The sequence below is a fragment of the Aotus nancymaae genome, unplaced genomic scaffold (assembly GCF_030222135.1).
Source record: "Aotus nancymaae isolate 86718 unplaced genomic scaffold, 86718_ANA_hifiasm-v0.15.2.pri h1tg000016l, whole genome shotgun sequence".
Classification (NCBI taxonomy): domain Eukaryota; kingdom Metazoa; phylum Chordata; class Mammalia; order Primates; family Aotidae; genus Aotus; species Aotus nancymaae.
The window spans coordinates 52185818-52208946 of NW_026988428.1; the positions used below are offsets into that span (position 1 = coordinate 52185818).

General features: G+C 36.8%; 1 protein-coding gene, 1 long non-coding RNA gene and 1 pseudogene across 3 annotated transcripts in view; 2 read left to right on the forward strand and 1 right to left on the reverse strand.

Annotated features, from left to right (window-relative positions):
* Nucleotides 1-6746, forward strand: part of RAP1B (RAP1B, member of RAS oncogene family) — a 45029-nt gene extending 38283 nt beyond the window's left edge. Inside the window, exons 5-8 of the mRNA XM_012444904.3 lie at nt 199-339; nt 2301-2444; nt 3165-3281; nt 5434-6746. Of these exons, the coding sequence (XP_012300327.1) occupies nt 199-339; nt 2301-2444; nt 3165-3251 (372 nt within the window). The 3' untranslated portion in view covers nt 3252-3281; nt 5434-6746. The remainder of the gene's footprint in view (nt 1-198; nt 340-2300; nt 2445-3164; nt 3282-5433) is intronic.
* LOC135275401 (uncharacterized) overlaps nt 1-23129 on the reverse strand; it is an 89180-nt gene that overhangs the window by 64240 nt on the left and 1811 nt on the right. For both annotated transcript variants that reach the window (XR_010343009.1, XR_010343008.1), the window contains one exon: nt 16862-16953. This is a non-coding gene — a long non-coding RNA (uncharacterized LOC135275401). The remainder of the gene's footprint in view (nt 1-16861; nt 16954-23129) is intronic.
* Nucleotides 16991-17377, forward strand: LOC105711963 (large ribosomal subunit protein eL34-like; annotated as a pseudogene).

A 23129-nucleotide genomic window follows, 5' to 3' on the forward strand; every position in this document is an offset into this window, starting at 1 on the left:
GGTGTATTATTTTTAAATAAACCTATTTCCTAAAATGCCAATTTTTCAAATAGTGTATCTTGTCATAGATTATAATTTTAACAAATGCTATATAATACTGCAATATTCTTTATTGAGCTATAATTACAGACTTTGAAAACTGCCAAGGTAACTGTCAAAACATTCTTGTTTTTTAATGTTCCTTTCTTTCTATTGTAGGAACAATTTACAGCAATGAGGGATTTGTACATGAAAAATGGGCAAGGCTTTGCATTAGTTTATTCCATCACGGCACAGTCCACATTTAACGATTTACAAGACCTGAGAGAACAGATTCTTCGAGTTAAAGACACTGATGATGTAAGCTGACTTCCTAATAATTTTATTTCAAAACCTGATTATAATAGTAGTACAAGTCTAAATTTAAACTTATTTTAAAGCTCGTGTATTTTGGTGGGGAAAGGAGTGTTGGTTTTTTAAAAATTTTTCCTTGAAAAGCAAAAATGTATCTTTAATACTCATACATGTTTTCAAATATATATCATGGAAAGTGAGAAATTTCCTCCTCTGCCATTATCCTGTGAAAATTAAATGTTATACCCTTCCTATTTTTTTTGAGGGAGGGATATGGGAGGCAACATTATTAATAGAGCAAATTACATTCTGGCCACTTTTCTGATAGATCAAAATCCTTTTTAGAAAAAAGGTTTTTGTCTCACTATGTTGTCCATGCTGATCTCAAACTGGTGGCCTCAAGCAATCCTCCCACCTTAGTCAAAGTATTGGGATTACAGGCATGAGCCACTGCACCTAGCTCTAACAAACACCAACTATGACAGAAAAGGAATAAAGTAATAATAATTTTTAGAAAAAGATAACAAATACATTCGATTCTAACTTTAATTTAGGTGTCTCTTAGAGTCTGCCATAATGGAGTTTAATCCCTTATCACACTATATATAGCAGTGGTTCTTAAAATTGATTTTGCATCAGAATCACCTGTAGGACTAGTTAAGACAGATTTCTGGGCTGAAATCTCAGAGCAGCTGATTCAGTTGGTCTGCATTAGGGCCCAAGAATTTGCATTTCTAACAAGTTTCCAGGTGGTGTTGGTGATGGTGATCTGAGTACTGTAAGAACCAGGCTGGGCATGGTGGCTCACACCTCTAATCCCAGCACTTTGGGAGGCCAAGGTGGTGGATCCCCTGAGCTTAAGAGTTCAAGACGTCCCTGGGCAACACAGCAAAACCCCGCCTTTACCAGAAATAAAAAAAAAAAATTAGCCGGCATAGTGGTGCGCACCTATGGTCCCAGCTTCTTTGGAGGCTGAGGTGGGAGGTTTGCTTAAGCCTGGGAGGTGGAGTTTGGCAGTGAGCCGAGATCGCACCACTGTACTCCAACCAGGGTGACAAAGTGAGAACCTGTCTAAAAAATAAATAAATAAATAAAATTTTAAAAGACTCACTGTACTATAGTTTAATTATAGCAAATACTGTGAGAGCTGGGAGACACCCATGGTAAATGCTGTTATTTTCTGGACTTCTGAAACAAGGGAATTTGGGAAGACCCTACATAATAACAGCAACCTCAGGAAACATTTTTAAATTTGTAAATCCATTTAATAAGTGGTCTTGAATTTTAGTAAATTAAGTTTGATTGGCTTTTTAAATACAAGACTATAAGAAACTAAAAATTCTACTTTGGGAGCCTTCCAAATTTCTCCTTTTTGTGTTGTGCAGTTGGGAATGCTTAGTTTAATAAATGCACGTCAGGAAACCAGAAAACTTGATGTTGATTCACATCCTTTAGAGAAACATTTTAAAATGCTAAAATATATTGGATTTTCACATAACACCCTTTGTACTTTGTTTTAAAAAGTCTATATGTTTTGCTTACTATAAGTAGTTATAAGTCCATTATGATAAAATTCTAAGGCTTTTCCCCCCATCTCTCATAACGGGATCGTAGCCTGTTTTCTCAAATTTTTATGTAAAAGTGTCTTATTTATGTCTACATTGACTAGGTTGTATTCATTTTACTTAATATATATGAGAGTTTTCTTTCTCTTCTTTTGGAGTTATCATTTGACATTTCCATGAAAAGAGAAGGTAGTGGAGATAATTGACATCAAAGTTAATATGTTTGTGTTACAAATTATTAAGGCTTTTATGTTTTACCTGTAAATTTTATTATGCATTATTAATTTAATATTTTTCTGTGGCATATGAAAAGTAATTCTTAGATTTGACTCAGAATTCTTTTGATTTGATTCATATAGCATATTTACTTATTTATTTTTACTCTCACAAATGTATTTTTAGGTTCCAATGATTCTTGTTGGTAATAAGTGTGACTTGGAAGATGAAAGAGTTGTAGGGAAGGAACAAGGTCAAAATCTAGCAAGACAGTGGAACAACTGTGCATTCTTAGAATCTTCTGCAAAATCAAAAATAAATGTTAATGAGGTATGGTCAAATATACTTACAATTGCTGTTCATTTGAAGTACAACCCTGAAGATTAATGGAAAATGTGTGTGTGTCTTAACCCCAAGTTAGCATGTACTCAGGGTGATGTGTTGATGTTACAGGCAAAAAAAAAAAAAAAAACCTCTTATGTCATTTATATATATATATATATATATATATATATATATATATATGCGCGCATGTAGTAAATAATACTATTTCAGTCTTTGTATTAAATACTACTAGTACATTGATATTTACCATAAAAAAGGAAGATTGGACAGTAAAGACAGATTAAGACTTCAGGCATATGAAGGATGTTACGTAAAAGATAGAGACTAAAATTCCAAAAGGTATGCATGGTTCCTGAAAGGCTCCAAGTCATGTTGTAGAACAAAAACTTACAGTTTTAAAGAGCAGCAAAGGATTTTTTCTTTGTATGATGGCAAATGTTCTAATTGAACTAAGATAAGATCTCTGTAGCTCCTTCAACTAAGTCCTTACTTTAAGGAGCACAGTATTAACACTCACCCCCCCAAAAAAAAGCTTGGCAGTTATAACACCTGATTTTATTCTCATTTCTTAGCTGAACAGAATAGTTGCTTTCTGGGGATTAATTTATATCCATGGAAATTTCTGTTTTTTTCAGTTCACTTTTTTCATTTTAGGGGGATGGGGTGTTTCTCCTATAAATTAAAACAAATATAATGTATTTGCAGATCTTTTATGACCTAGTGCGGCAAATTAACAGAAAAACTCCAGTGCCTGGGAAGGCTCGCAAAAAGTCGTCATGTCAGCTGCTTTAATATACTAGATGCATTGTAGCTCTGAGCCAGGTATGTTCATTTATCTTTCCTCAACTTTTAATCACTCAACCTTATTAAGGGCACTCTCAGGACAGCAAGTATGGAATTCATTTTATTGGTACTAAAAAATAAATGGCTTACTTTAGTTTTATAAGATATTCATTAGTTAGTGTGGTATCTTATTAAAATAATTATTTACCTATCATCATAAGTAAGGTATTCCACATAAGTTTTTTTTGAGTCTTGCTGTGTCACCCAGGCTGGCGTGCAGTGCTGCAATCTTGGCTCACTGAAACTTTCGCCTCTCAGGTTCAAGCAATTCTCCTGCCTCAGCCTCCCAACTAGCTAGGATTACAGGCATGCACCACCATTCCCAGCTAATTTTTGTATTTTTAGTAGAGACAGGGTTTCACCATGTTGGCCAAGCTGGTCTAGAACTCCTGACCTCAAGTGATCTGCGCGCCTTGTCCTCCCAAAGTGCTGGGATTACAGGCGTGAGTCACCACGCCCGACCAAGTGAATATTCTAAATAAGTTCATTCAGTATACTGGTTGGTGCTGGCAATATAATGGTGAATAAGATAAGACCAACCTTCTCTCCTTGACTCTTGATTACTTTAAGCTGATTAAGATATACTGAAAAGGATAAATACGGGTAGTATTGCTAATGAAAACCCCTGACATGGCCAGGTACAGTTGTTCATGCTTATAATCCTAGAACTTTGGGAGGCTGAGGCAGGATTGCTTGAGGCAAGGAGTTCAAGACCAGTTTTGGCAACATAGCTAGACCCTGCCCCTAATTTAAAATACACGTTCATCATGTGCCAGTCACTTTTTTTTCCCTTCAGTTTAAGTTCCAGGGTACACGTGCAGATGTGCTGGTTTGTCACATAGGTAAACGTGTACCATGGTGGTTTGCTGCACAGATCTCCATCAGTGCCTGGAACATAATTAACACTCAACTCTTAGCTGCTGCTGCTGGTTTCCTCTTCATCTGTCATTAAACTGTTAATTTATTATACCCTTATTCTTGAGAACTTTTGACATTTCTGACTCTTGTTTCTTCCTATGTAAATGGACCCAATACTGCCATAGCACTTTGATTCTGTACCTTTTTAGAGTTTTTGTTCCTACCTTCCCTCTAGGGCTTTCTGTTTAGTGATATATCCTCTCATTCTGATACCCTGTAATTCCTGACCACATGCCCATTCTTAGCAGACACTCTTCCATTTGTCCTTCCTAATTTGCTACAGTCTGCCAGGATTTAGAAAACTTGATTGCAAACTTCATTCAGACTCAGAATGAGGACTAAAACTTCTAGGCATTTGTGAAAATTATTTCAGCAGCCACATCTATATTAACAATTCCTCTGACTTGTAAGAAATCTGATCACCAAAAAAATAAATAGGAAACATTTTTTTAACCCAGGCATGTATGCAGAAAATTATTCAAAGTAAGTACATATTTAACTGAGTTCTAAGTTTACTTTTACATCACTCAGAAAATTTTTTTTAAAAGCTTTAATTACATGTGATTTTAGTATAATATCAGCTTTTTCTGACATCATTCTTAATAGAATGTTTAAACGTGGAATTAGAAAATATATAACGTAATTGTAAACCTGTAAAACACCATCATGAAATAAATTCTATTTGCTTCTCTGAATGTGCTTTTTAGCTACTCTTATTGGAAGAGTGTGGAAGAAAGATCTTGATTATCTGATATTAGAAACCTGGGTTAGATGTGCATTCTATATTTATGATGTAATTCTAGGATTGTGAAAACACAGGATTACCCATTTTGTTAATATTGCTGACTTTTTAATCCTAATTCTAATAAGGTTGACTTGACTTAAAATTTTAATGTGATTTTTTTATTTCCTTTTTACTCTTTGAAAAGTAATGCACAAAAATTTGTGCAAAGTTACTTTCCCTTGCTGTTTCTAAGATTTTCCATTTAACTGACTTTCAGAAGAGTAGCAGAATAGACTTCATCTTTTTGGAATGGAAAGATGAAAAGGTCTGGATGAATTGTGGTAAATTGCCACTAATGTGTGGACTAGAACAAGAGCCTAGATTATATTCATTTCTAACACTTTTAAGACTTTTTTCTTAACTGTTTCCTTTTGGGTCTTTATTTTTTCCAGCCCCTGTTTTTAATTAAATTTTTTTTCCTTTTGACAGGTCTGAAGAACTGTTGCCCAATTCAACAGTGCCAGCATTCCAACTTTGTTAAACCTACCAACATCTTAAATGGACTTTCCTGTGGTGGTACCCTTTAAGAGGCGGATGAAAGCTACTATATCAGTTTGCACATTCTAATCACTTTCCAGTATCACAAGAGAGATTTTTACTTATATAATAGTCCTAGAGTATGCAGCTGGTAAAACCAGAGGCTACATCCAGTATTACTGCTAAGAGACGTTCTTCATCCACCAGTTGTACATGTATGAAAATGGTGTACTGTATACTTTAACATGCCCCATACTTTGTATTGGAGAGTACAATAATGTAAATCCTAAAAGCACCACTATTTTAGCATAATAAAAGAAAGTCCAAAGAGCTCCTATATAGACTACTCCAGATAACTTCGCTTCTTTGATACTTGTAGCTTATTGTAATTTTTTTTAAGAAATTCAAGGTCATTATTATTGTACAAAATAAGCGCTTTGATTAACACAGCTATATAGTTTTTTTAATTTTTAAAAAACCTGTGGAGACAGTGATCTTGTCTTTAAAATATGATAGTCCTTTCAGTATAATGTCTTAGATTAAAGACGTTGCCTTTAATATCTGTTGGGAAGGAAATGTCCAGACTTTTCAAATCTCTTATTATATGTTTCCTTTTTTTGTTTACATAGGGAACAATGTTTATAGTCGTGTGTACAGTGGGGGTCTACAACAAGAAGTGTATATTTTCAAACAATTTTTTAATGATTTAACAATTTTTGTAAATCATTTTCAGGCTTCTGCAGCTGTAGATTCTCACTGTGAATCCCTTGCTTGCTCATGCATAAGTGTATTTGCAATACCAAATATACAGGTTTAGTATTTTTGCCTGTTAGTGATTGTTCCACATGTGTAACGTTTTGGTTGAGATGTTAAATGGTGGACAAGTACTGTGGATGTGAATGTGGGAAGTAATTTTAATCATATGTAATTGGTCACAAGGCCTAATTTGCAGTAACTATTGCTGTTTTATTTAACAATGCCTTGTTGCTTTGTGTGCATTAACGTTTGGATGTAAAGATTGTGTGTCTATCCAACAGGGAGCCACAGTATTTAAATTGACCAACCTAATGTTACAACTACTTTGAGGTGGCCAAATGTAAACTAAAAGCCTTAATTAAAGTGGTGCAATTTTGTATAACTTAGCATCAGTAGTTCAATAAATTTGGATTGCCATGCAAGGGCTTGCATTATAATTACTTGCCACTTGAATGTGTTTTGTGTAATGTTTTAACAGTGCTAGTAAATAAATATGGGTTTACCCTGGTTTTAATTGTAATAGGTGCATTTTACACAGCGTGGTTTCATAATTTGACATTTGGGCAAGCCAGACTCATTAATGACAGGAATGATAAGTAGGCTGGGGGTTTTCTGGTATTGTTTGAATATACACATAACCATCTTTTGAACTTTTCCTTGAAATAATTTTGTAAATCAAGCATTATTATGAACAAGTGCCTTTGGGTAATGTTTAGTAGCTCTTTGAGGAGGTAAAAGAGGAATGATGTGAAATACTTTGATGGATGTTACACTATGGATTTTTTAAAATATAGGATGAAGTTAGAATATTACATAGATTAAACAGATTAATCTGGTTTTAAAAATCTTTGAGTGATGTAAACTCAAGCACTACTTTTTAGAGAATATTTTTCTTAAATGTGCTATCATTAAATTATTGTGTAAGAATTGAATTCTTATAGAATTGTAAAAAAAAAATGTAAAAAAATTGTAAAGAAGCTCTTAACATAAACTTTTTCAAAGTATTTGCCAGCACTGGAGCAATTAATAAGTGATACTATCTAATAAAGGGGTAACTGCTAATCCCCTAAATACATGCTGTTTGATACATTTTTAAAGGGTTTCATGTTAAGAAGAAAAAAGTCATTATTTCCACAAAGAGACTTGTTTGGGCAGAACTGGTTTTATTTATACTTATTTGGGGAAAAAAGCCCAAAAATCTGGGACAGTGAAACACTAAAATTACTTCAATTTACTATGTTCTGTTACATCCATTGAGAATACTGCCATTAATTCAATAATTACTTTTAATAAATGTTTGCTTCCTACCAGCTATGTACCAGGCACAATTCTAGACTCTTAAGAACAGCTATAAATATTCAGTCATTGGACAAATAAATTTAATTACTTAAGTGTCAAAAATTGTTCTAGGCCTAAGGATATAGCAGCAACCAATAGCTGCCCTCCTAGAATTTATATTCTATTGAAAAGTTTTTGAACCTCAGCACTATTGATGTTTTATGTTTGATAATGTATTCTGGCGACTCTCCTGTGCATTATAGGAATTTTAATATTTGCCCACTAGATGCCATTAACCCCACCCCAGCCTCCAAGCTGTGACAACCAAAAATGTTTCCAGCCATTGCCAGATGTCCTCCAATTGGATTATTGGGGGATGAGAGGGGTGAACTTGGGGGGCAAAATCAATCACCCCGGTTAAGAACTGCTCTGGTGGGAAACCATATTCGTTACAGATGAGTGTTAGGGTTACAAGATGGATGGTTTACTATAGTGAATAAGAACATGAACTTTGGAGCCAGACTTCCTGGGTTTCTAATGCCACCTCTTCCACTTCCTACTATGTGCCTTTGGTTGGGTGTCTTGGTTTCCTCATCTGTAAAATGAAAATGATAATACCTACTTCATAGGAGTTAGAGTGAAATGAATGCCAGTGCTATTCTCTAGGTCAAAAAATATATATGTAATTTCTTCTTTTTTTAATGCTGATAGGAATAAGGCTGTGGTTTGGCAAAAAGCACCATTTTCTCCTATACAAAATAATAACTGCAGTTTAGGAACATAACTCATGTAGATGGACTTTTCTGGTGCTTAATGGAAAAATACTAAAATAACTTGAGTCAGAAAAGGCACAAGTTCCTTTTCATGTCCCCAAGGATACTTGGAGAAACTTGAGTTTTAGGAGAAAACCAGAGTGTTTTTCACTTACATTGTTCTAAAAAGTATAAAAGCCCTGTATTGACTTCCTTGTTGATTCAGTTGTTTTTCTTAAATGTAAATAGGTCATCTTTATGTGAGCATTACGAATAGAAATTTTAAAAATTCTATTTATGAAATGAAGTTTTGCCTTTTTCAAAAAACATCATCCCATCTTTAGTTGTGGAACAGCAAACTTAGAACCAAAACTCATCACTACAACTTTTCTTTGAGGCAAACTCTTTATCTGTGTTTTCATTGAATTTAATCCATCTGTTATTCCCTTTTTAAATCTTGGAAATGTAAAATGGAATAATCGTGTTTTACAATTAACAACTCTTACTACTTTTACCTTAGAAACCTTAAAAGTGTTTGCAGGCTTGTCTCATAATCTATCAGTGAGCCTTAATATTGTGATTTGTAAGACTCAAATTTTTTTAAAAAACAATTTTGACAGCCTGGGCAACATAGTGAGACCCCTTATCTTAAAGAAAAAAATTTTGTTTAATTAGCTGAGCATGGTGGTACACGTCTGTACCTGTAGTCCCAGCTATTCAGGAGGATTGCTTGAGCCCAGGAGATCGAGGATAAAGTATTCCGTGTTATACATATTTTAAACTTGCTTCCTTAAAACATCCCTGTTGGTGGCCTGCAGGTTACTGACCTTAGGAATTACAGGCTTCATCCAAAATTAGGGATACCAACCTGAATTTGTATCTAAGAATCAAAATCCATTCCGTATTGTCTACTGTGTTCCAGGTGCTTTTCACAATACCAGAGGCACAACAGGGATGTTCTGCCCACGAGGGGGAAAACAGTAAATGAACAAAGCTCTACTGGTAACAGTCCATTTGAGAAAATTTTAATGATTTTAGAAAAGTGAGCTATCATTTTTCATACATGTAAATTTTTTTCTTCATAGGTAATCAGTAATTTTTCTGATTTCACTAAAAGGGTACAAAGACAATTTATACTATGTTGTTTTTAACACCATAGTAAAATTACAGGTTAAACCTGTGGTTTAACCTGACTTTCCTTACAGACCCACATAAATGAGATAATTATACAAATTCAGCATGTGGGTCAAAATGCAGGTTTTTTTCCTGAAAAAAACAGCGCATACAGATATTACAGGATTTTTATGTGAATAATACATTCACTTAAGTCAGAAGGTTTCAGTTTTTAAATAGGCAGAGATCAAAAGCCTTTAATGTTTTTGTCATCTGCTATTATTACCCATTCAAATTTCTATTTATAGTCTGGTAGTTATGTCCCTTGTGAGCACTAATTTCAGAACAGGAAACTCTTACAGTCAAACTTTAATGTGCAGTGCACTAGGCTTGGGCCAGAGGAGAGTAGAACGGAGTAAATTATATAATAAATCCAGTCTCTGTCCTGGCTTGGTGGCTCATGCCTGCAATCCCAACACTTTGGGAGGCTGAGATGGGTAGATCACTGGAGGCCAGGAGTTTGAGACAAGGCTGGCCAACATGGTGAAACCCTGTCTCTATTAAAAATGCAAAAATTCTATGGGTGTGGTGGTGTGTGCCTTTAATCCCAGCTACTCAGGAGGCTGAGGCAGGAGAATCACTTGAACCTGGGAGGCAGAGGTGGCAGTGATCTAAGATCACACTATTGCACTCCAGCCTGGGCAGCAGAGTAAGAAGACGCTTTGCAAAAAAAAAAAAAAAAAAAAAAAAAAAAACCACAAACAAACATCCATTCTCTGCTGGCAAGGTGTTTAACAAAGTCAATAGTGGGGAAGACTAGTCAAATAAACTATCAAATCTAATAACTTGTCTAACCATAGGTGGCTCTTGTTCTATTCATACTAAAGCAAGTGACTGATTCATAGTAAAAACTGTATTTTGTAAAATATATGGACTGTTTGATTTATATTCCCAACTATTACATTTAGTTGACCATTAACAGGTCAATGTTAATTAGATTTCCTAGGCAAATCAACCAATGATGAAAAACTGTAGCTGGCAGAAAAAAAATTAGTGGGTGTGGTGGTGCTTGCCTGTAATCCCAGCTACTTGGGAGGCTAAGGCAGGCAGGAGGAACTCTTAAGTCCTAGTGGTTTGAGGCTAGCATGGGCAACATAGGGAGACCCTGTCTCTTAAAAAAGAAAAAAGTATCTTTCCCTACTGGAAATGGAATAGAATCGGAGGGGTATGCTTCAGCAGGTGTTATGGGGAGCCCTCTACTGTCCTAAATGAGACTTAATAGTAAATGTTAATATAACTAAAGCAACAGATTTGCCAGCTGGGTGAAACAACCAAGAGAAGGGTGATGGTAGAGCCAGAATTAAGACAGCCAGCTTGTCAGCTACCTTTGAATATGTATTTTCTGTGCATAGTCAGATTTGAATGGTTGGACCTTGGAGTTATTGACATATTAGAGGTAACTGAAACCATGAGTGTGAATGAAATTATTTTCATAAGAATTACATGGGGTCAGCAATAATTACATGGGGTTAAAAATAATAAAGGTCCAGGAGCAGTGGCTCACACCTGTAATCCCAGCACTTTGGGAGGCCGAGGCAGGTGGATCACGAGGTCAGGACATCGTGGCTAACACGGTGAAACCCCGTCTCTACTAAAAATATAAAAAATTAGCTAGGCATGGTGGCGGGCACCTATAGTCCCAGCTACTCGGGAGGCTGTCAGGAGAATCGCTTGAACCTGGGAGGCAGGAGTTGCAGTGAGCTGAGATCGCGCCACTGCACTCCAGCCTGGGTGACAGAGCCAGATTCCGTCTCAGTAATAAAGGCCGGGTGTGGTGACTCACGAGTGTAATCCCACCACTTTGGAAGACCAAGGCAGGTGGATTACAAAGTCAGGAGTTCGAGACCAGCTTGCCCAATATGGTAAAACCCAGCTCTACTAAAAATACAAATATTGGCTGGGCGTTGTGGCAGGCGCCTGTAGTCCTAGCTACTTGGAAGGCTGAGGTAGGAGAATCGCTTGAACCCAGGAGGCAGAGGTTGCAGTGAGCCAACATCGCACCACTACACTCCAGCCTGGGCAACAGAGCAAGACTCTGTCTCCAAATAATAATAATAATAATAATAATAAGGAAACCCTGGCCTAAACAGGATTGGGCTGGGGAGAAGGGTTGGAATATGAAGGATTGCTATTAAAAAAGACACGGGCAGAGAACAAGGCAAATAGCTGAGCAGCAATTGAGAATATAGCATGTTTTATGGCAAAGAGCAAAATACTATTGTTCCTCTTCTAGCATGGTATAGACAAGCAGTAATTTTATTCTCTAAAATCATTCAGCATTTTTTTATCTCTCTGTATATACTTGGTGGTGAATTTGCTACAAATATAAGGAGATGCTGGGATAGTTTTTGGAAATACCATCCTTGAATTAGTACCAGGTCTATGTGTATCTGCAGCAACTATAAAGTTGGTTTCAGAGCCAGTATTGGCAAACTTCTATTTAAATTCAGCTGTACCAAGAGAAGTCATCTTTCAAATATATGCTGTTGCAGTATTTCTCTACTTTCTCAGTAATATAAACTATTTTTTCTCAATTTTTGTAAGCAGTATTTTGGTGCTTTACCCAAAATATTTAGGGAGAAAATTCTTGCTTCTTTTTAATTGGATTCTCATATGTTGATCTATTTTTTTCATTTTCTAAAAAAAATTAGTGTCCTAGTTTAAAAGTATGTATTTGTTTCCTAGGGCTGCTGTAATAAATTATCACAAATTTGTGCTCTTTCACAGTTCTGAAGGTCAAAGTCCAAAATCAAAGTGTTAGGGGTATACTCCTAGAGCCTCTCAGAGAGAACCCATTCCTTGGCATTATGCCACATCACTCAATGGGCCTCCATCTTCGTATCTCCTCCTCTGTATCATCTTTCTCTTATAAGGACATTTGTTTTGACATTTAGGGCTCACCATAATACTTAAGGATAATCTCATCTCAAAACTCTTAATCACATCTGCAAAGACACTTATTTCAAATAAAGTTAACAGACAGAAGTTTGGGGGTTGGGATGTGGACATAACTTTGGGAGCCATTAACAACCTACCAAAACATTTTAACAATTTTTCGGTACCAAAGACTAATATGAGTCTGCTCCAAGGTAACTCAAAACATTCTGAACTTAATAAGCAAACCCTCGGGTCTCCCTAGAGAGATCGTGAGGACCTAGGAAAGTCCCAGAATTAAGCTACTCTACAGGGATTCTGAGGGAAGTCTGGGAACAGGTGAGACTTTTATGAGTCAATCAGAGGTTTAGTATGGACTAGTTTTACAATTCCAGAAGCAACATACTGGCCATAGAATACTGTTAACCATTGTCATCCCACAGAATTACCTTTTACTTGTGTCAGCATATATCCTGCCTACCTTACATATTTTATATTTATCAGTTATGACAGAAACTTCCCCCCTTTTACTTAGATTTAGTAGTAATATAACAAACTTATTTTCTTTGCTTTCCATTTTCAGGCATATCCAGAGGGTTTTTCTCTTCACCTCACTTCCCACCTTTAATCAGACATACATGATTCATATTAGAGAAAATTAGTGTTTCTGAGACCAAATGGTGGTGCTTATAAGATTTTGTTTCTGCACTGAATTCAATGTTTTATTTACTGCTTGGTTATTTTGTTTTTGTTTTTTGAGAAATGGGAGGAGTGTATATCTAGATGCACATAAAAAAAGAAATGGAAGGAATGGACACATACATAATTGATAAAAATTCATCTGATAAAAACTCATATTTTTTAGAGTAAAAAGCAATAATACTTCCTGAAATACACCTTGGGCTCCTTGCAGAAGCTGAACTATCTGGTAATTACTAGTTAGCAAACAGCTAACAGCTAGCTCTTAATTTTTCAGAAATAGGAGGACATCATTGGCCACTATCATACCAGTAATTTTATTGCACCAATGCTTTCACAGAGGATGTCACCAAAGAAAGAAGTGGCATCCACTACCCCTCCCCCATCCTTCCACTCTGAACCAGTACAGGATATTCTCATGGTCAGGGCATTCTCTCCTTGGCAGGATGTAGCTAATGACATATGCAGAATTAATAACTTGGTTGCCCTAGGCCCCCTGCCAAGGCTTTTGTTCAAGGGAGGGCAAAGAGGACAGGTCTCAGGATATCATCCAAACAGGATGGATATAGAATGCCAACTAGGTTAGCCCTGGCAAGTTAAGACATTTTACAGTGCCACCACCTAATTCCATACTGTGTCAGAGGAGCCAGTTGCACAGTGTTGATTTCCCTAAGAGTATTATAATAAGGAAGGGCTGTTTGCTTAGCGCAGTTGCTACTAAAACTCCCTCGAGGAGCAAGTGGAATTTGTCACAATTGGATCAATTGTTTTATCTCACTCTTCGAAGAAGAAAAGTTACAAATTCTGGGAAGCAAAAGATTTTGGTGACCAGGTCTCCCTGACCTGCACAAAATAAACTCTACATGAGTTAAACCGAAACAGATTTAGTGTCTAACCTTAACTCTAGTTTGGCGTTAACTTCTTTTCCAAAGGGAAATAACCTTAACAATCTGAAATCATCCCTGCAAATACACTTTCTCAGCTTTTCTTTTCTGCTGTCCTATGAATCACAAATAGAAGTTTAAGACAGCTGTCATGTAGGCTCCCCAAATTCAATTAAAATGGTGAATGATGAAAGAATAAGAAAAACCAGCAAATGATAGCTTAATATTCAGTTATCTGGCTTGATACTGCTTGAAAGTGACATTTCTAGATTAAAGAACTGATAAGCTCTCATAGTTGAGAAATAATATTAGTTATTTCTTGGACACCCTAAGATGTGCCACCTATTGCTCTTAAACACTTTACATGTGTTATTTAACTCTCACAACAATGCTATGATATAGGGGCTGAGTCTCTTAATAGAGCTAATGAATGCATTATATCAAAAGAATGAAATGTTAAATATAAACACTGGAAAATAAAATTATTTTTGCTTGTATTATAAGTGAGCACCTTGAAAGCTCAAAAAATCTATTAGAAGTATTCAGGAACTTGGGGAAGTAACTGGATATAAGATAAGTATGCCAAAAGTCAATACTTTTCTTTATAAATAATACCTAGAAGTTGATATGATGGTAAATATGACAGACAAAAACTAAAAGTCTTAAGGTATAAGGCTAACCAGAAAGAACTATTATAAAATCTTATTGAAGGACATAAGATCTGAAAAAATGTATTGAATGAGAAGAAAATATCATAAAAATATCAATTTCCCCAAATTAGCATGTTAATATAATATGATTCCAATTTGAATATTTCAACTGGGCGAGAGTTGTTTTTGTTTTTTTTTTTATAGACTGGATATTGGTCTCAAACTCCTGGGCTCAAGCAGTCTTCCCACTTTGGCCTCCCAAAGTGCTAGGATTATAGGCATGAGTCACTGTGCCAGGCTTGGGTGAGGTTTTGAAATTGAAATTAAGCAAATGGGCCAGGAGCAGTGGCTCATGCCTGTAATCCCAGCACTTTGGGAGGCCGAAGCTGGCGGATCACCTGAGGTCAGGAGTTCAAGATCAGCCTGGCCAACATGGCGAAAACCCGTCTCTACTAAAAGTACAAGAATTAGCCGGGAATGGTGGTGGACACCTGTAATCCCAGCTACTCAAGAGGTTGAGGCAGGAAAATCGCTTGAACCCTGGAGTCAGAGATTGCAGTGAGCTGAGATCACACCACTACATTCTAGCCTGGGCAACAAGAGTGAGACTGTCTCAAAAAAAATAATAATGTAAAACAATAGAAGTCTTAGAAGGAAATCTAAGAGACTGGAAATCTAGAGATAGGGTAGACCTTCTTAGCCAGTTTTTAAAACTCAAGCTATATTTAAAATTAAAATATATTTTTCAAGTAAATAAGTTAATAAGTATGTATGTGTATGCACACAGATGCTCCTCAGCTTACAATGGGGTTATGTCCCAATAAGCCCATCATAAGTAAAAGATGTAAGTCAAAAATGCATTTAATACCCTGTAAATCTATCACAAAGTTGAAAAATTATAAGGAAAACCATAAGTCAGAGGCTGTCGGTGTATATAAATTTAAAATTTTCTTGGCAAAATATATTGTAGTCAAATTTGGGAAAATATAACATAGATAAAAGATAAACTATTCAAAAGAAAAATGGATGAAAGATATAACTAGGCAGTTTAGAGAAGAACAAATCCAAGTGGTCCATCAACATAAAGATGCTCTAACTGTAGCCAGAGAAATACAAACCAAAGTACCAATGAGCCCCACACATGAATGAAAACTGCAGAGAACACTACAATCCCAGAAGAGAGGTAAAGGGCAAGAAATGAATCATTTATTGCTGATGGAAATGTGCATTGTAGAGCTGATATCTATTCAAATTAAATATGCATATTTGACCTTAATTCTACTACTGATATTTACATCAAAGAAATAAAGGATATATACACAAGATTATTTATTGCCATACTCTAGAAGAAAAAACAGAGTGCATACCCATTGATAGAATAATTGAATAAATTATGATTCATGCATAATATAGAACATTATGCATTCATTTAAAAATGAGTTTGATAAGCCAGGTGAGGTGGCTCACGCCTGTAATCCCAGCACTTTGGGAGGCCGAGGCGGGTGGATCACGAGGTCAGGAGATCGAGACAATCTTGGCCAACATGGTGAAACCCCGTCTCTACTAAAAATACAAAAATTAGCTGGGAGTGGTGGCACGGGCCTGTGGTTCCAGCTACTCGGGAGGCTGAGGCAGGAGAATCGCTTGAACCCGGGGGCGGAGGTTGCAGTGAGCCAAGACTGCACCACTGCACTCCAGCCTGGTGCCTGGCAACAGAGCAAGACTCTCGTATCAAAAAAAAAAAAAAATGAGTTTGGTGTTTAAAGGCTGACTTAGAGGAATTTCCATGCAAAGTGACAAAACAAAATACAGAGAAGGATGTATGTGTGCTATGTGTGTGGGCACCTGGGAAAGGAGCTGAAGGGTATTTACCAAGTTGTTAACATCCATTTCCTGACTTGGTGATATAGGAGTAGGGGTGAGGAAGTGAGGAAGTGAAGGATCTGAGTAGGTGGAAGAAGAAAAGCAAAAGTATATCCCTTTCTATACGAAGGAGTATAGAAAAGATATCATTGTCAGTATCAAGTAAATAGCAGTTTCTGGAATATAAAAAAAAGCTATATAAATGTCATCACATTACATGTAAAATATGAATATAAATACATGGGAAGATAATATGCATTAATAAAAATTATTGTGTTAGCAACAGTAACATAGATGACTGGATTATTATTTCCTTTTCCTTAACATTGTTATGCTATCTTTGAGTAAAATTAATTTTAGAAATTTAAAAATAATTGTCATTATACTTAAACTTTATATTTAAACAAGAAAATCATTCAAAAACCAAAGCAGTTTAACTTTCTTTCCTTACCTGAAATTCAGCCTTTTTACACAGCTAGAGAACTTCAGTTGATCTTGTGAAAGACAAAGAAGCAGAAGGACTTCCCGAGAATGTTGGGTTTCCTAAAAAGCAAACGCAATCATTTAAAATTGCAAATAGCTCTTCCGAGGACATCATCTGCAGGCACTCAAAGTGGTCCAGCATTTGACATACTGACATAGGCCTTCCTACGGTACAGCCTCTAACAAAACTAAGCTGTCTCAAACTCCTGGTAATAGAATTGTTTACCTTTTTACCAAGAAGGCTGAGAAAGCACCAAAATCTGCATGTGGTGTGTGCCCAGGCAGACTTTGAGGGGTTCATGCTGTAAGACCCAAAGTTCTTATGCGACTGTCCAAAACAAAGAAACACATCAGCAGGGCCTATGGTGGTTCCATGTGTGCTAAATGTGTTCATGACAAGATCAAGTGTGCTTTCCTTATTGAGAAACAGAAAATCATTGTGAAAGTGTTGAAGGTACAAGCACAGAGTCAAACAGCTAAATAAAAAATGAAACTTTTGAGTAATAAAAACGAAAAACAAAATTGCAAATAGGTAGACAGGATGGATTCTGAAGCACAGTTTTCCCAAATGCCCTTTTTGCAGCAGATTCAACTTCCAAACAAGTTTCAAGGGCAGTGTTCATGATAGACACAAATTTTCCTTAGCATTATATTGCATTGCCAATACTTATTCCATCATTTTATGCTTTTCAATGCACTTCCATTTATAAAAGCTGCATAGTTTGCTCTTATATGTCAACATGTTTGTAGCTCTAAATATGCTTGAAATATTTTAAGTCAGTTCATGCTCTTGATTTATGAACTAAATATACTACATTTTCCATTATTAAAATAACAGCTTGGCTAGGTGTGGTGGCTCACACCTATAATCCCAGCACTTTGGGAGGCTGAGGCAAGATGATCACTTGAGCCCAGAAGTTCAAGACCAGCCTGGGCAACACAGGGAGACTCTAGCTCTACAAAAAATTTAAAAATTAGCTGGATGTGGGGGCACATGCCTGTGGTTCTAGCCACCTGGGAGGCTGAGCCCAGGAGATCAAGGCTGCAGTGAGCCATGACTGCGCCACTGTACTCCAGCCTGGAAAATAGAGTAAGACCTCATCTCAAAAAAAAAAAATAAATACACCTTGAATATTCTGTTGTTTTAAAGAGTGGATTCATAGCATCATAGATGCATGATCCATCTTCTTAAAGATACATTATCATAGATCCTTTAGTTAGAAGATATTAGCTTACAGAAAAAGATATCTATACATATGTGGTAACTGATTATCCATCCAAGTTTTTAATTATTTGTTACACTGTTTTCAAAAAGTTATTTATTCGGATAATGATGTCTGTTTGTTTTCTCTGTATTTTCAGGCCAATCCCCCCTTAACATCACCCTCTTCTACTTCATTCAGGATGTGAACAGCACATGCCTTCCATCTTCAGACAAACACTGAGACCTGGACAATGACCTGCATTAGGTAGACAGAATCTAATGAAAGCTAAAAGCCTTTTCCTGTGTCTTAGCAGCACAGAAGCCACTCCTCCTTCCCCTCAGTGTTTGTGCAAACCCCAGAGAAAAGGAGACAGCCCTTGTGATGTGTGAGGTTGAATTTCCTGCCTTCAACCTATCAAATCAGGCAGAATGAGGGCTCAGTCAGAACTACAACTCATAAGAAAAAAATTTTTAAGGCGACTTTTCTTGCCTGCTCAAATTTTTGGGTTAAGGTTCATGCCAGCTACATTATTTGCATAATAAAATATAAAAAGAGTATAAATTATTCTATTTAGAGAAAACAGCAAAACAATGCTCTCCCAAGGGCCCTAATAAATCACTCTTCAGAAACGTGGATGTATGTTAGATTTACAGGATTTCTATGCCAAGCAAAGAAGTACATGAAAACAGGAAAGCAAAATGCGTAAGTTGCAGTAATAGTTTTGTGGTTTAGCTGAATAATGTTCTATATCAACAGAGGATAATGATTTTAGTTTTTCAGTTACCCCAAGACCATTTCCATTACTGCTGAGGCTTGAGATGTCTGTGAAGAAGAGTAATTACAATTGATTTATTTGTCTGGCAAACTTTTTGTCAGCAAATTTACCACTACCTCAAAAATGTCAGTAGCTACTGTATGCTTAAGACATTAGAAGCATAAGCCACAATGAAAACTTATATTGAATTAACTCTTACCATTAGAATTCTAAGAAGCAGTAATTTATGATTTTATGTTAAAAATCTCGCAGATGTCAGCATTTAAATCACAATTCAGTAATATAAGTAATTTGAAATTAGAAAGTTTTATACTTCACCATTCTATTTTCCTCTTCAAATTGAACATAGTTTGAAAGAATTAAGAAAAGAAGCTATAAAACATAAATTGTTCAAGGATTCTTCCTGTTTTGTTTTTGTTTTTGTTTTGAGATGGAGTTTTGCTGTTGTTGCCCAGGCTGGAGTGCAGTGGCACGATCTTGCCTCATCCCAACCTCTCCCTCCCAGGTTCAAGTGATTCTCCTCCCTTAGCCTCCCAAGTAGCTGGGATTATAGGCATGCACCACCACACCTGGCTAATTCTGTATTTTTAGTAAAGACGGGGTTTCTCCATGTTGGTCAGGCTGGTCTGGAACTCCCAACCTCAGGTGATCTGCCTGCCTTGGCCTCCCAAAGTGCTAAGATTACAGATGTTGGAGCCACCAGGCCCGGCCGATTATTGCTATTTTTAAACACCACAAGATTAAGATGATAAAGACATCATTTGAAGTGGTAGAGAGTACTGTGAAATATCTATATGTGATATAATAAAAATGAAAAATTAATCTGATTTTATATATCTGTAGATACTCTTGCTAGAGTATTTTTTGAGGAATAGCATGCAATTGTATTGATTGAAAATGACCTCCTCATTCAAGAGAAATTTATTGAGCACTTACTAAGTGTCAATAGGTGAACGTGAATAAAATAGATACAGTCCCTGCCTTCTTGGAGTTAAATAAAATAGCAGACACTTAATTGAATATTTATTATATGTTATGCATTATAATATTAATCAGTATTTATTGAGTTATGATTGTATGCCAACACCGTTCTTAGCAATTTACTTATGTTAACTAACCCTCACAATAAATCTATGAGGGAGGTACTATTATTTCTGTCATAAAATTACAAAGCCATAGAAAAATAATTTGTTCAAGGATCCATAGAGTAAGTAGGAGACCCAGAATTCAATCTAAGGAGTCTTTGTGTTCTGTACAACATCTCAACTGCTACATAAACATTATTTAGTTTCCAGGGCAAATTTTTCAGGATAATACTTTTATTTTCTCAATTTTACAAAAGAGAAAACTGAAGTGTAAAGAGGTGAGATAACTCACCAAAAGTTAACTGACAATGATCCTACCCACTACATCACACTGCTTAACTGGGAAGACACGCAATTTAACAAGTTCCAACCAGGCTCCACATTTAAACTCTGACCCATCTGACCTTAAAGTAAAGCATTTTTCTTCAAAGCAGACACTTCTCCACCCCAAAAAAAGTCGTATCTGAAAAGACATAATGTACTTAATCAATGGCTTCCCGCTATAATCACCACAACCACATCCTTTCCTAGAATCCTATCTGTCTCGTTGAGCCCTTCCATTAGCTTTTCTCCTATACATGAAGTTCAAATAGCACACGGGAGTTTTTGAGGGCATACACAACTTACATTCCATGCTCAAATATTTTTTTCCTCCCCTGACTCACGAACTTTTTGAAATTTAACAGTTTTTGCTATCTTTTGTGCTGCCTGGTCTATCTGAACCAAATGTATATATATTTTGTAGTTTCCTCTTTAAATACATTCGAAGCACTGTTTTGCCTCACATCACCAATATTTAACTGCTTTGCAATATCACTGCCACTTACATACAAACAAAAATCTGATGTTTCTTAAGAGGAAGCCAAACTAAATAAATCATTTTAAAGATATATATATGGCTGGGTATGGTGACTCACACCTGTAATCACAGCACTTTGGGAGGTCAAGGCGGGTGGATCACCTGAGGTCAAGAGTTCCAGACCAGCCTGACCAACATGGTGAAACCCCGTCTCTATTAAAAAAAAAATAGAGGCCGGGCGCGGTGGCTCATGCCTGTAATCCCAGCACTTTGGGAGGCCAAGGCAGGCGGATCACAAGGTCAAGAGATCGAGACCATCCTGGCCAACATAGTGAAACCCTGTCTCTACTAAAATATAAAAATTAGCTGGGCATGGTGGTGCACGTCTGTAGTCCCAGCTACTCGGGAGGCTGAGGCAGGAGAATTGCTTGAACCCGGGAGGCAGAGGTTGCAGTGAGCCAAGATGGCGTCATTGCACTCCAGCCTGGGCAACAAGAGCGAAACTCTGTCTCAAAAAAAAAAAAAAGAAGAAAACATTCGCCTGGGCATGATGGTTCATTCATGTCTGCAATCCCAGCACTTCAGGAGGCTGAGGCAGGTGGCTTGCTTTAGCTCAAGAATTTGAGATGAACTCAGGAGTTCAAGACCAGCCTAGGCAACATAGTGAAAACCAGTATCTACAAAAAAATACAAAACTTAGCTGGGCATAGTGGTGTGCACCTGTAGTCCCAGCTACTTGGAAGGCTGAGGGTGGGAGGATCGCTTGAGCTCAGGAGGAGTCGAGACTGCAGTGAGCCATGTTTGCAACATTGCACTCCAGCCTGAGCAACACGGGGAGATCCTGTGAAAGACAGAAAAAAAAAAGGAAGAAAGAAAAACAAAGAGAGAAAAAGAGAAAGAAAGAGAGGGACAGAGGGAGGGAGGGAGGGACTGTTCAGGCACAAGTCCTTCAAGTTTGTTTTTTTAAAAAAGAATAAAACATTGCCCTGCACAACAATGTGAATGTATTTAATGTAAATGAATTACAAACTTAATGATGGTTAAAATGGTAAATTTCATGTACACATTATCACATTTTTTTAAAGTAAATTAAAAGAGCTGGTCAACATCAAGGGAGGAAAAAAAAAAAAAGACTAAAACATTGCCAACCACTCACTAACATCAATTTGCAAGATGTAACAGTTTTACCTAATAATAGATTTTAAGTAAGAATATATATATATATTCTGGCCGGGCAAGGTGGCTCATGCCTGTAATCCCAGCACTTTGGGAGGCTGAGGTGGGCGAATCACGAGGTCAGGAGATCGAGACCATCCTGGCCAACATGGTGAAACCCCATCTCTCCTAAAAATACAATAATTAGCTGAGTGTGGTGGCGCATGCCTGTAACCCCAGCTACTCAGGAGGCTGAACAACATAGTGAGACTCCATTTCTACAAAAACATAAATTTAAAAAATTAGCTAGATGTAACAGCGCATGTCTGTAGTCCCAGGTACTCAGGAGGCTGAGGTAGGAGGATTGTTTGAGCCCAGGAGATTGAGGCTATAGTGAGCCAAGATTGTGCCACTGAATTCCAGCCTGAGTGATCCAAATAGCCTGTTTAAAAAAAAAAAAAAAAAGGGGTGGGGCAGGGCGGTGGGGGTGCAAATAATGATATTTGATGCCTCAGCTGTTGGGGATAAGGGAGTGAAGGATGCTCCGGGGCGAACAGTTGGAATTTGAGTGTCTTTGGGATAGATGCTTCCTGGTCTTCAGCTCCTGAGGAGCTGTGCTTTCCCAGACCTTTTCTCCAGTTTCTTAACAATTCCAAGAGCTCCTAATGTGTTTCCAGTGAATTCGTTTTTAAATTAATCACAGTCAATTTCTGTCATTGCAACCAAGAATACTAAACCTAAAGCTACCATGTATACAATATATACCACACAAGAAATTTATTCCACATCCTTTAAGGTAATGAAATGAGTATGTTTTGAAATTTTGGTGGGGGCCGTATGGTGTTCATGCCTACTAATTAAATGTGTCAAAGTGAAACACAGTGTACTTTCCAAAAAGTTTTCTGTCTTTGCATATGTACTGAACACAGGGCTAATTTTTTTTGCCCCAAACTGCTCTTCTTTCTTACTGTGTGCTTCATGGTCAACCACCTCAAGTACACTTCAATTATATTACATGAATAAAACTCATTGGAATTCAATTGCTGAGGGACATGGAGCAAGAACCTGAACCACAGATAACACTTTGAATTAACTTGCCCCAGCGCTGACAAAAATCATTAGCACCAAATTTTGCTTTCTATAAGAGCAAGTGTACTTTTGTACAGGAAAATTAGGATGTTGGGAGAATGAGACCACACCAGGGCATAATTCTTCAA